Below are 13,390 nucleotides of genomic sequence, written 5' to 3'. Positions count from 1 at the left end.
GACGACGAGGAATGTGAAACCAGTCAACACCCCAGAAGTGAACTAGAATAGTTGTGCATATAGAAACCATATCCACCAAGCATGAAAAGCAACATATGTCTGAAAGTAGACTGATCAAAATAGGGTAGCGTGATTCGACGCAGATAGTGTCAGTCAGTCTGAAAGGCACAATATATTACAAGATCCTGGAGAGAAGGGAGAAATAGTATATGCATAAAGGTTATTACACAGTCAAACGGTATAAAAAGGACTAATTTGTATTAGAAGGGGAGTCAGTGCAATGATATCAAAAAAATCAAAAGCTTCCGTATAGTATTGGACAAATATACAGAAACAATGATTGAAACACTCCTAAAACAATAATAGACCGGTACGGGAGAGATAGTTGTCTAATTCAAATTCTCACCAGCAGAAGACCGAAAAGAACCCCAGTCCACAGTGTCCGTATGCGTGGACCGAATAGTTGAAAAGCAAGGTAGGTACCGGAATGGGGTTAATCTCACAAGGTTTCTGTGACACAAAAGAAATACCACATAAATGGAGTCCATAATAGTAGAAAAGATAGGGTTCCTAAATCCAATTGGCGTTTCCAAAACTCACTGTTTGACATAATGGGAACCTGGATAGAATTAACGAGTCTTACCTAGTGCATAACAACTTAGAAATGTCCATACAGTACAACCATACACAGTATCACAGTAAATGGTGAAGGGAGCAAATAAAGTATCTCTGAAACAAAATATGAGAAATAGCTATGTAAGACAGTGATATGGATACAAAGCTATTGGCTGATGTAGCATGCGATCAGCCTAAAAAACCAGACACTCACCCCTGACCAGACAAATGAAATAACAGCTTGTCACAAGTATTGTCAATAGTGGAAACTTTGCTGCCTGTATAAAACAAAAATAAATTAAGTAAGAGGACAAAACCTAAAGTCCAAGGGGAATCATACACATGCATGTATCAAACAATGGATGACGGTGTCCACAAAATACTATAAACTCCTAGGTAAGCGTGCTACATACGTAGAACCTGCCCTGTTATTGAAAGTGGGAGCAACATTCACATCATGTTGAAAACCTAATGATGTCACAATAATCGAGAATCAAACAGAGAGAGCCTAATTTTTTGAAAATTAAAGTATGCATACCCCACACGTCCTGAATTAAGTCATTATAAAAAACCACATCTGATAATGGTTGCTCCGGACCAGGGTGGTCGTATCTCTCGAAATTAAACTAGTATCACCGGCGTGCTAAAACAGAATGGGAAATAACAGCGGGTCAAAAAATAGAAATAAATTGATTACTCCACGCGTGGAACTAAAAGCCTCATTGTAGGCATCTCTATCTTACCTATACGATCACTTGTGAGCTGGATCAGACTATATAAAATAGAGACAGGGTAAAGTATCAGTAAAAATTTTTGGTCGGCACACTCACTAGGAAACAATAGTTCATACAAACACACCTACCAACTATATTTATAGCGATATGTGTGTAACACTGCCATGTACACACTAACTCCGCGCTTACCGTATTGAAGAAACAGGCACCACATAGTAATGGCACTTCATAAGCGTCAGGGTCCCGTAAAGCACCCGAATATATACTGGGTTATAGTGGGAGGCCATTCGGAAGACCGGCGTTTCCCCACAGCGTGGTAGAAATAAAAATAAAAATGGGACTACAGGCTCCTACTTGTAACGAACCATGCGCTGTTAATGACAGATGTATCTGCCATCTTGGAGTGTCCAAATCGGTATATACACGCTGGCGTCTGAGTATGTTGAATGGAGCATTCCAGACAGGTGAAATACAAGATTATAAAATAACTGGATACCACAAGCGAACACCCTGCCAAGCAGGGTATGTCTAATAGTACTGCCGCTGAACCAAAGAGCAAACCTATCAAGGGTAGTGCCCACCCTTCCAGTCAGATCAATGCTATCCCCTTTGGCGAGATACTACCTTGGCTTTACGTTTTTTCTAACCTATCCTGTCTTTTAATTTTCTCTCTTTACTCGACATGTTGTTTCATTTAATTCTGACGTTTCGCTTTACTTATGGGAGTGTTTCCGAGATATTGTTTTTTTATTAACGATCCATGATAGGTTTGCTCTTTGGTTCAGCGGCAGTACTATTAGACATACCCTGCTTGGCAGGGTGTTCGCTTGTGGTATCCAGTTATTTTATAATCTTGTATTTCACCTGTCTGGAATGCTCCATTCAACATACTCAGACGCCAGCGTGTATATACCGATTTGGACACTCCAAGATGGCAGATACATCTGTCATTAACAGCGCATGGTTCGTTACAAGTAGGAGCCTGTAGTCCCATTTTTATTTTTATTTCTACCACGCTGTGGGGAAACGCCGGTCTTCCGAATGGCGTCCCACTATAACCCAGTATATATTCGGGTGCTTTACGGGACCCTGCCGCTTATGAAGTGCCATTACTATGTGGTGCCTGTTTCTTCAATACGGTAAGCGCGGAGTTAGTGTGTACATGGCAGTGTTACACACATATCGCTATAAATATAGTTGGTAGGTGTGTTTGTATGAACTATTGTTTCCTAGTGAGTGTGCCGACCAAAAATTTTTACTGATACTTTACCCTGTCTCTATTTTATATAGTCTGATCCAGCTCACAAGTGATCGTATAGGTAAGATAGAGATGCCTACAATGAGGCTTTTAGTTCCACGCGTGGAGTAATCAATTTATTTCTAATTTTTGACCCGCTGTTATTTCCCATTCTGTTTTAGCACGCCGGTGATACTAGTTTAATTTCGAGAGATACGACCACCCTGGTCCGGAGCAACCATTATCAGATGTGGTTTTTTATAATGACTTAATTCAGGACGTGTGGGGTATGCATACTTTAATTTTCTTAAAATTAGGCTCCCTCTGTTTGATTCTCGATTATTGTGACATCATTAGGTTTTCAACATGATGTGAATGTTGCTCCCACTTTCAATAACAGGGCAGGTTCTACGTATGTAGCACGCTTACCTAGGAGTTTATAGTATTTTGTGGACACCGTCATCCATTGTTTGATGCATGCATGTGTATGATTCCCCTTGGACTTTAGTTTTGTCCTCTTATTTTATTTATTTTTGTTTTATACAGGCAGCAAAGTTTCCACTATTGACAATACTTGTGACCAGCTGTTATTTCATTTGTCTGGTCAGGGGTGAGTGTCTGGTTTTTTAGGCTGATCGCATGCTACATCAGCCAATAGCTTTGTATCCATATCACTGTCTTACATAGCTATTTCTCATATTTTGTTTCAGAGATACTTTATTTGCTCCCTTCACCATTTACTGTGATACTGTGTATGGTTGTACTGTATGGACATTTCTAAGTTGTTATGCACTAGGTAAGACTCGTTAATTCTATCCAGGTTCCCATTATGTCAAACAGTGAGTTTTGGAAACGCCAATTGGATTTAGGAACCCTATCTTTTCTACTATTATGGACTCCATTTATGTGGTATTTCTTTTGTGTCACAGAAACCTTGTGAGATTAACCCCATTCCGGTACCTACCTTGCTTTTCAACTATTCGGTCCACGCATACGGACACTGTGGACTGGGGTTCTTTTCGGTCTTCTGCTGGTGAGAATTTGAATTAGACAACTATCTCTCCCGTACCGGTCTATTATTGTTTTAGGAGTGTTTCAATCATTGTTTCTGTATATTTGTCCAATACTATACGGAAGCTTTTGATTTTTTTGATATCATTGCACTGACTCCCCTTCTAATACAAATTAGTCCTTTTTATACCGTTTGACTGTGTAATAACCTTTATGCATATACTATTTCTCCCTTCTCTCCAGGATCTTGTAATATATTGTGCCTTTCAGACTGACTGACACTATCTGCGTCGAATCACGCTACCCTATTTTGATCAGTCTACTTTCAGACATATGTTGCTTTTCATGCTTGGTGGATATGGTTTCTATATGCACAACTATTCTAGTTCACTTCTGGGGTGTTGACTGGTTTCACATTCCTCGTCGTCTATACTGGGGGCTCATTTTTGAGTCGCCTGTTCATTTGGGTTTGTTCTCTCTCCTGTCATTTCTATTGTCACTTCTTGCTTCACTAGTCTTTCAAGCTGTCTCTACAAGTCAAGTTATTAAATCACTTGATTTCTTATTGGTTCATTTTCACTTCTCTGGGTGTATTACTACACACCTTTTCCTCATTAGTATTCACATTTGTGTCGTTTTAGGCCCTTCCGACTGTTGTATTTTGACTTAGTTTTAATTAAGTACACCTTTTAATGTATATATTTTTTATCATGTCTTTACAGCCTTGAAAAAGTCTTTGTACTTACTCTGAGTACAGACGAAACACGTGTCGGCTGTTTTATGATCTTGAGAATCACGTTGATAATCAATAAAGAATAAGAAGATCCAAAACTTGAACTTTATTCTTCCTTTCGTCTTATTACGCCTGAGAAGTTTCAGACCCTATTCACAGCTACATGTTACTCGGACTGTATATTATATCAGTTTGTACGCAGCTACTTTATAGGATTGTGCTCTCCTGACCTATTTGTTTGCTTATGTACATACTCCTTAATTCTTTGGATTAAGAGTTCCTGGTCCTTCCTGGTAGTGGGGGATATAGGTCTTCGCAGCACTCCGTCTCTAACACTTGGAGAGATTCTTTTGACTATTTAATCCAGCATTGTTTTTTTATATGTATTAAGTAGTGTATGTGCGGTTTATTCCAAATTTTTTGGAACACCACTAATTCTTTTGTATACAGACTTCTACTACAGTTGTCATGCTAACATGGATAATTTTATTACCATGCTTCTTTAATATTGCAGCAGTTCAACCGGGACTTTGTTGTTGCCTGCAATCTACCTGACGGGACTGCGAAGACTAGCAGCCCCGTCATCGCCCTCAGCTGTGTCCTCTTCCCGCCTTCACTAGCGACCGCATAAACTGCTCGCGGCCCCCGCTTCGCGGGAGCCGCTCGCAGCAGTTCAACCGGGACTTTGTTGTTGCCTGCAATCTACCCGACGGGACTGCGAGGACCAGCAGCCCCGTCATCGCACTCAGCTGTGTCCTCTTCCCGCCTTCACTAGCCACCGCATGAACTGCTCGCGGCCCCCGCTTCAAGGGAGCCGTTCGCAGCAGTTCAACCGGGACTTTGTTGTTGCCTGCAATCTACCTGACGGGACTCCGCGGACCAGCATCCCCGTCATCGCCCTCAGCTGTGTCCTCTTCCCGCTTCCACTTGCAGGTATATAATTGACTACACCCACCGCTCCGCGGGACGCATGCGGGCGCGCGCTGGGTGAAGCCCGGGCCATGGGCGGGCCAATTTTAGCCCGTTGTAGCCCGGAGGAGACCGGACCCGGTCACCCCTCTAACGTCTGCATCCAACATTGAGGGTCACCCTGCACCTGTAAGTTCCTGCTGCAATATTTATAATTGATTAGGGAAATGGCAGGACGTGAAAGCAGGCGTAAGAAATTGACAACTGGTGGACCTGTCGTAGGGACCCTGGCTAATTTCATCCTGAGGGCTAATTCATTATTGGACCATGAAATAACTCTGGTTGAGCGCAGGCTCTCCCAAGACATTGCCTTTGCGAAAAGATCCTCGTTGGGCCATCTTGCGAATGCTCGTACACCAGACCACAACTCCTTAATACCAGCCATGGATGGGCTGGACACTAGCGTAACCTGTGATACGATCCAGGGATTGGGGAAACTACCTTCAATCGAGGAAACACAGCTGCAGTCAGCAGTAGAGATTAATCCACCAACAATCCTTGTATACAACCAGGTACTAGGCGGACTGGATGATCCCAACATCCGCCAATTACGGGGGAGAACTGAAGGGGCTATATCAAAAAGGAAGCGCGGTGGCGTAGTTTCTTGTGGCATAAATCCCAAGATTGAGAAGTACACTGATGACAGTGCCTCAGCGACCTTGGCCCAGGCCCCGGAGACATTAAAGGATAAAGATATCAGGCCACTGCCACAGCCACCTACAACACAACTCACCCTAGAAGGGACAAACTGCGACCACAACAAATGTAACAGAGGACTTGCTTTTGGCAAAATTGGGTCTCCTTCACTCATCACTTCAACCGCTTGAATCGAGACTCTCATTGATAGAGCAGCGACTGACAAACATTGAAAAAGTCACATCAGGGACTTTGGACTATCTAAAGTCCAATAAGGTGATCCCTTGCCCAAAAACAAGCCAAAAATGGTCAGGGGGGATCAACTCCAAATAATCTTGTAGTACCTTCTGATTTGCCTCCTGTATATGCGACTGGCCCAACTCAGGCAGTTCCTGTTGACCCACCTGGCAGCTCTTCCCTAGAGGTCAATAATGAGAACACCAGTATGGCTCACCAACACCAACAGCGAAATGGCCTAATTAGACCAATTAGAATTGATCTGCCGCCTGAATCAAGCCCGTATGTAGTGGTTTTGGCCGGGTACCTGAACAGTCAAATACTAGAGAGGAATCTCATCTGTCCTTGAAAAATAAAGTTATAGATTGGCTGAGTAGAATCTCCCGACAATTACAAGCACTAAGAGTATAGGAGGAAGTTTGGTAAATATAGCTCCCCCTGCCTCCCAAACTAACCATCAACCACCCACTGCCATTAGTATTGAACCCTCACCAAATATAACACTCAAGCCCCTTCCAAACACAGAAGTTGAAGATAGTCCATTGGGTCTTGTGGTGCTCGGTACAAGATTCCCTGAAGGGGGACAGGAGGAGTCTGCTTTGAGTATTGATTCGGGGAGAAAGGGAGTCACAAGGTTTGCCTAACAAAATGACTTGCACTGACTGGGGATCCTTTGTAGACAAAAATGTGTGCCTCTCAAGAGACATGGGCCCGTGAAGAACAGTGCGGGGGTGGGGGTGGGGGGGTTTGCTTTATTCCGCGTCCCAGCCCTCTGGGCGGGAAGAGGTCGTCCGTCGTGAGGCCTCACTATCTGGGTTGGCTCCCATTTGGGATGTACTCCTCAGACATTAACCACCCATTCACAAGATGTCCAATGTTTAGTTCTTACATGGCCCAACGACTTGAAGCTTGCCCTTATTAAAGTCTACTCCCGCCCCGTGACTATAGCCAGTGAGTCCAGGACCATCGAGGAGTTGTCCCACTATTTGTATACCATCCCGAGCGACATTCATCTTTTGGTAGGGGGCGATTTGAATTGTCATTTTGAGTCCCTAGAGTGCCTGAAGGATGAGGTTTTAGTGGCAGAAGATGACTATTGGTCCATACCTGCGACCCAGGCCCCATCCCCGAGAGCATGGTCTCCTCTAGCCATACAGATTAGGGCTCTTAGTTTAAATCATTCCCTACGAGCCTGTAATGGTCGCACCCCCTCTGATATTCCAGCCAAGTGCACCTTTAACAAACCAGGCCAGATGTCACGCCTTGACTACATCCTGGCAGAAACACGGTTGTGGCCATTAGTTATATACTTCTATGTAATCACGTGAGTGGAGAGCGACCATAATGCCCTAATTTTAGAGCTGGGCCCGTTCAACATCAGTGGGGGCAGCACCTCAGTCCCAGGGGATCCTGATGCCAAACTTATTCTCACCAATGATAGGCGTAGAGTTAGATGGCAAAAACTAGCGGAACATCCGAAGACATTTGGAAACTCTATAGCCGGATTGTCCCCCTGTTTACAGAGGTTGACGCGCTAACTACGCAACCATTACCCCCTGACTACTCTACAAAGATGCAGGCTCTTCATGTGGATCTAGTATCCAATTTGGCGGAGGTATTTAACCCCCCGGGGGATTAAGAAGAACAAAAGGGCTAGACAACACACCTGTTATAATGCAGCTTGTAGGGTGGCAAAGTCCGAACTAGTACAGGCTTTAATGGAAAATAACAGCAAACCTGAAATTAAAGCGAGGAGAGTGCACTATTAATGGCTGATAAAATGCGCAAAGGAGGAGTGGGAGCATGAGAAGTGGGCTAGTTTATCCATCGCACTAGCAACCAAAGATTCCCGGAAATTCTGGTCAATTAATAATGGCTCTGGAGAATTAAAATCTGCCATTGAATCAAACATAGCAGCGGAAGTTTGAGAAGACCACTTCCGGGCTCTCTACCGCAGTGAGGATCAGTCAGATGCCCAAGAATTTTTACTGGCACACCAAGCTTTTAATCTACATTCTGAGGTGGAGGCAGATTTCATGCTTACTGAAGTGTGTAATGCAATTTCTAAGCTGGCCCTAGGCAAAGCCCCAGGCTTAGACAAACTTCCGGGCGATTTCTTTAGGCAGGAACCGAGGATATGGGGACCATATTTTCAGATCCTTTTTAATGCGGTCCTGGGAGGTATGGCGGTGCCCTGTACTTGGCTGGGCGCAGAGATAGTCCCTATCTTCAGAAAGGGTTCTCCTCTGCTCCCAGCAAACGTCAGGCCTATCAGCCTTATAGATGTCCCCCAGAAGATTTTTGCCAGGTTAATCCTGGACCGCTTGCAGGACTGGATGGAGGAGCACACAATCCTTAGTCCGTATCAAGCAGGGTTTAGAAAGAACACCTCCACTATGGACCAAATCTTTCGATTGTCACTACTGTTTTGGAAAACTGTGAGTATAGAGGGTGGCAGCCTCTATATGGTGTTTGTCGACCTTCGCTCGGCTTTTGATCTAGTTCCCCGGGGAAAACTATGGATTGTTCTTCTAGAATTGGACATACCAGTCCCACTTTTGACTATACTGATGAGGTTACACGAGGCGAATTTCGCCCAAGTCAGATGTGGGAAAAATGGTGTACTGTCTGCAAGATTCCCCGTTGGCAGGGGGGTTAGGCAGGGTTGTGTGCTCGCACCTACCCTGTTTTGCCTCTGTCAACGGGGTAACCACTCGCCCTAACCCTAGTCTAGGTACATCAAGGCTGGAAAGGGTCTCGACTTTTGTTTATCTGGGGGATACCATTAACGAGAATCTGACGTGGGGCCCCCAGCAAATCAAGTCCCAGCTAAAATTGGCCCAACTTGTTGGTGGCATCCTGCAGCTATCCAAAACTTCCTCTATTAAACCGGTTGGTCCACCATTGGAGGTATACAAAACGCTAGCTAGGGGTGCGATTATGTATGGCGGGGAACATTGGGGATACTCCTGCAGGACTCAAATCAAGAAAGAAAACAAATTCCTAAGACTGTTGCTAGCGCTACCATCCAGCACTCCACTTCTGCCGTTAAGGCTTGATTCAGGGCTTAGGCCTATTGATGAGGAGCTAGCGCTCAAACCTTTAAGGTTTTGGCTCAGGCTCTGGGTGACACCAGAACTCGCACACTACTTTTAGAACTATTAAGCCTTCCTGGAGCAGGGAAAATTCCCTGGCTCAGATTTATAAAGAATGAATGTGTAAGGCTAGAACTACCTGCCCTATGGTCTGACCCAGAGAAAGGTTCCAAAATGATTACTCGAAAAAACCGTACGAAGATCTATTGTGAAAACAAACATGATGCTGCTTTGTCTAACTTTCTAGTCGGCACTTTAACTGCTTCCTTTTTAATTGTTAAAGATTTTTATCACTTAGGATAAATTTCATCCATAAATTGTTCAATCTTAGCAAGAAAACTGTATATACAGTGGAGATACGGTGCTCTACCTTTGCGAGCTTTTACTAGTAGGTGGTCGCCAGCAGCTTTGGAAAATTGTCCTGGGTGTAAATGTGACGGAAAATGATCTGCACGTTCTTTTTTTTTTTTTTTTTTTTTTTTTTTTTTTGTCCAGCTTACCACAAGCCCAGGAAGTATTGGCTCGTACCCCTTTGTAAGAATCTGTTTTTTTTAAACTGTATGTATGCTTTTAGAGTCCTAAAAACAGACACATCCAGACCCATTGTTTTTGCCGTTTTGCAATTTTTGGTAGCAATGTGGCACAAGCGAAGGTTTTTAATTGCCAAAACCTGAATGTGATTACGACACGTAGCCTCTAGAGCTTGATCATTTTTATTGTCTTTTGTCTGTAATAACTTTTCTTGCCATACTGGTCCCCCCAGGAAACTCATGGGGAACCTTTGTCTTCTTGCTATAGTGATTTGAAATGTCACCCCTGAATTTTTGTTTTTACAGTTTTGTATCTTTTATGGCATATCGCCGAAATAAAGATTTTATGATTAATATCTTGTGGTTCTTCCACAGGTTTTTTATGATTGTAAAGCAGGTTTTAACTCGCCAACCTTGTTATGACGGTCTGGTCTTTTTCTCTAGATCTAGACTGGTTTTATCCTAGTTAGAGGCATTTAGTTGTCTCAGTTTGCAGAACCTCCAAGCATGGTATTTGATTCTAATGTAAGGAATCAGCAGCTAGATGTCTCAATTAGTTGAACAAGATACTTACCTTCGGTAACTGATTATCTGGTAGAGACAGGAGCTAGCTGCAGATTCCTTATGCTCCTCCATCCTCCCCACTCTGCGAACTGTGCCCTTTTTGTTCTCCAAGTTCGTTATGAGACTTCACATTCTGAACTAAGATCTCTGTGTTTGTTTGAGACTGACTCCTCTTTCATCTCAATATTTTTGTTATGGTTTCCACATACTAGATTAAAATTCAGTGGTGTCTTTTTGTTTTTTGTTCACAAAGAGGTCTTTCATTTCAGCACACTGTTTCTATAGGCATTGTCTATTTTTGGCTCCACGTTTTGAGATCGTAAAACAGTCATCAAAACGTGGGTGAAGAGGATACGCCCCGCTACTGACGCGCAGATATGCTGTGGAAAAAGTTTCCAGATCCAGTCTTGTGACTCTGGGAGGATTCTAAAGTCAGGAATCTGCAGCTAGATCCTGTCTCTACCAGATAATACGTTACTGAAGGTAAGTAACTTGTTCATCATGAAGAATCTTTAGCTGTCAATGGCTAATCTACTTGTCGCTTTGCTATGCCATCTGAAGGTTTTGCCCAACCCTGAAATAGTATCCTGTGTCCTATGTGGGCTGATAGCTCATACCAGTCTTGCATTCCTAACCTCCCATTTCCGTGACATTGGTGCCCACTCTGACCAAAAAAGACTTGTTTCATAAACCATCTACATAACCGTACATTCCCCTACAGTCTTTTGACTTTGGCAAAAACTGTGCTTTGGACCAACAAATCCTCTGGTAAGCAGCTAAGTTGATTGATGGATATGATATTGGACTTTGCATCCCGCCCACAAGATAAAAGTGGAGGCCTTTTAATGGGCAGTATGATTTATACTCTGCTGTCCTTGACCTAATCCGTAGATGAGGGCTTCAGTTGCCAACCCTCTCCAGTTAACATCTTTTCAAACAGTATGTTCACAGATGGCTTGGTTTTTAACAACATGATTTACTGTACACTCTGTTATGCATTTTGGTCTCCCTGTATATATTTGTCGATAGATAGTATTGTTGCTCAGCCATTACTACCTCTTTCTCTTTTCTAGGCTGTGTGCTGTAGCGACCGTGTGCACTGCTGTCACAAAGGCTACACCTGTAATGTGGAGCAAAAATGCTGCATTCAAGGCAATATGTCTGTTCCCTGGGTCACAAAAGTTGAACCGAAGGCCGATGGTCCACCGAAGGCCGATGGTCCACCGAAGGCCGATGGTCCACCGAAGGCCGATGGTCCACCGAAGGCCGATGGTCCACCGAAGGCCGAGGGTCCACCGAAGGCCGAGGGTCCACCGAAGGCCGAGGGTCCACCGAAGGCCGAGGGTCCACCGAAGGCCGAGGGTCCACCGAAGGCCGAGGGTCCACCGAAGGCCGATGGCCCACCGAAGGCCGATGGCCCACCGAAGGCCGATGGCCCACCGAAGGCTGATGGCCCACCGAAGGCTGATGATCCACCGAGTAATAGATTGGTCCCCTGCGATGACAAGGCTTCTTGCCCAGATGGCAACACATGTTGCAAATCCGCGTCTGGGGCATGGGCCTGCTGTCCCCTAGCTGAAGTAAGTTTGTTCATTGCACATTTGATAAAATGCATAAAGTGAAATGTCAAATGACCAGGCCATTTTCTTTGTCTTATGGTGCGGCATGGATAAGAAGTGCTTTACATGTGGATGAAGATATTCTTTCCCTTCTTTCTGGTCTGAGAGATTAACTCTTCTTTAAAAATCTTCTTTCTACTTGTGTTTTCTTCTTCACGAGTTCCGTTCTGGTTTGCCTCAAGTTGCAAACTTCAAAGATTTGCTGTGATAATGTATATCAAATTGAAGTTTGTTGTTGGCATGCAGGGGTCTCCAACCTTTTCAATAGTGAGAGCTACTTCTGATCAATGAAAACAACCCAAACTACTGCCTAATTTATAGATTAGATAACCGCACAAAAATTATCAAGACACTTAAACACTGCTCCCAGAGCACCCAGTCCTGATGCAGTAAGTACACTGCACGGATGGCAGATCATCTGTTGGGGGATTACTGTGGAGCCGCGTGGTCCACTAGAACCAATGTTGCCCTTTTACGCTTTGGGGATAATCAGTGAAAGGCGTCTAAATGTTTTTGTGGTCTTAGTCATATTATACATGGGAAGACGCTATCATCATTATGCAAGCTAGAACCAAAAAGACTTTCTGGCTAACTGCCATAAAATACATTTGTTGATGTTCAGAACCTGGCACTGCCTTAGCAATTTAAAATTAAGAACGGGTACATGCAGACTTCTCAGAGCTCTAAAAGCAAACCTACTAACGCATAGTGTTCTACAACTAAATGTACTACTGCAGCCATCCCCATAACCATACCTCTGAGGCAAAGATGAACAAAATTAGTAAATGAAGTTTGCTTTAGTAAGTATCTCAGAAGAAGAAAAAACACAAAGTGAATAAAAAGAACTTGAAGAATGAGAGAAAAAGTTGAAATTATGAAAAATTATGGAAATAAGTAAAGGAAGGAAAGAATGGAAGGAGGGAGGAAGAATAAAGGCAAAGAAGAGGGGGGCGCGAGAGGAAGAAACAATGGAATGTGAAGCTTGAATCCTAGCAGGAAAAGCAAGTAGGGAAATGAAGGAAAGAGAAAAGAAGGATAGGAATGAAAAAAACAGGGAATAATAAAAGAACAAAGGAAAGAAAATAGAAAAAAGCAGGTGTAAAGAGAAGGAATACTAGAAAGAGGACAGAAGAAAGGAAAAAAGTAACAAAGCTAGGAAGGAGAAATAAAAATGGACAAAGCGTAAAAAATAGTAGAGACCAAAGGTGAGATGTAGAAGGAGAGAATATAAGTAAATGAAGAAAAAAGCAAAAAGGGAAACAGCCAGTGTGGGAGCAAGCAAATAACAGAGAGGGAAACAAAGAAAAAAGCAGAAGGAAAAAATGTAAAGGAATTGCAAAAAAAAAGGAAAGATGAAGACCAAGAGAAAAAGAAGAATGGAGAAAAATGAAAAAAGAAAATAGAATGACC

The 13,390-nt window shown here is 43.3% G+C and overlaps 1 protein-coding gene across 5 annotated transcripts in view; it reads left to right on the top strand.

The window, feature by feature from the left end:
* GRN (granulin precursor) overlaps window positions 1–13,390 on the top strand; it is a 1,937,406-nt gene that overhangs the window by 1,087,870 nt on the left and 836,146 nt on the right. For all 5 annotated transcript variants that reach the window (XM_078645176.1, XM_078645173.1, XM_078645175.1 and 2 more), the window contains one exon: window positions 11,435–11,941. In XM_078645176.1, coding sequence (XP_078501302.1) covers window positions 11,435–11,941 — 507 coding nt within the window. The remainder of the gene's footprint in view (window positions 1–11,434; window positions 11,942–13,390) is intronic.

This window comes from Lissotriton helveticus, chromosome 5_1 (genome assembly GCF_964261635.1).
Source record: "Lissotriton helveticus chromosome 5_1, aLisHel1.1, whole genome shotgun sequence".
NCBI lineage: Eukaryota > Metazoa > Chordata > Amphibia > Caudata > Salamandridae > Lissotriton > Lissotriton helveticus.
Note: the sequence above shows the minus strand (reverse complement) of the source record. Positions and strands in the feature narration are given on the sequence as shown.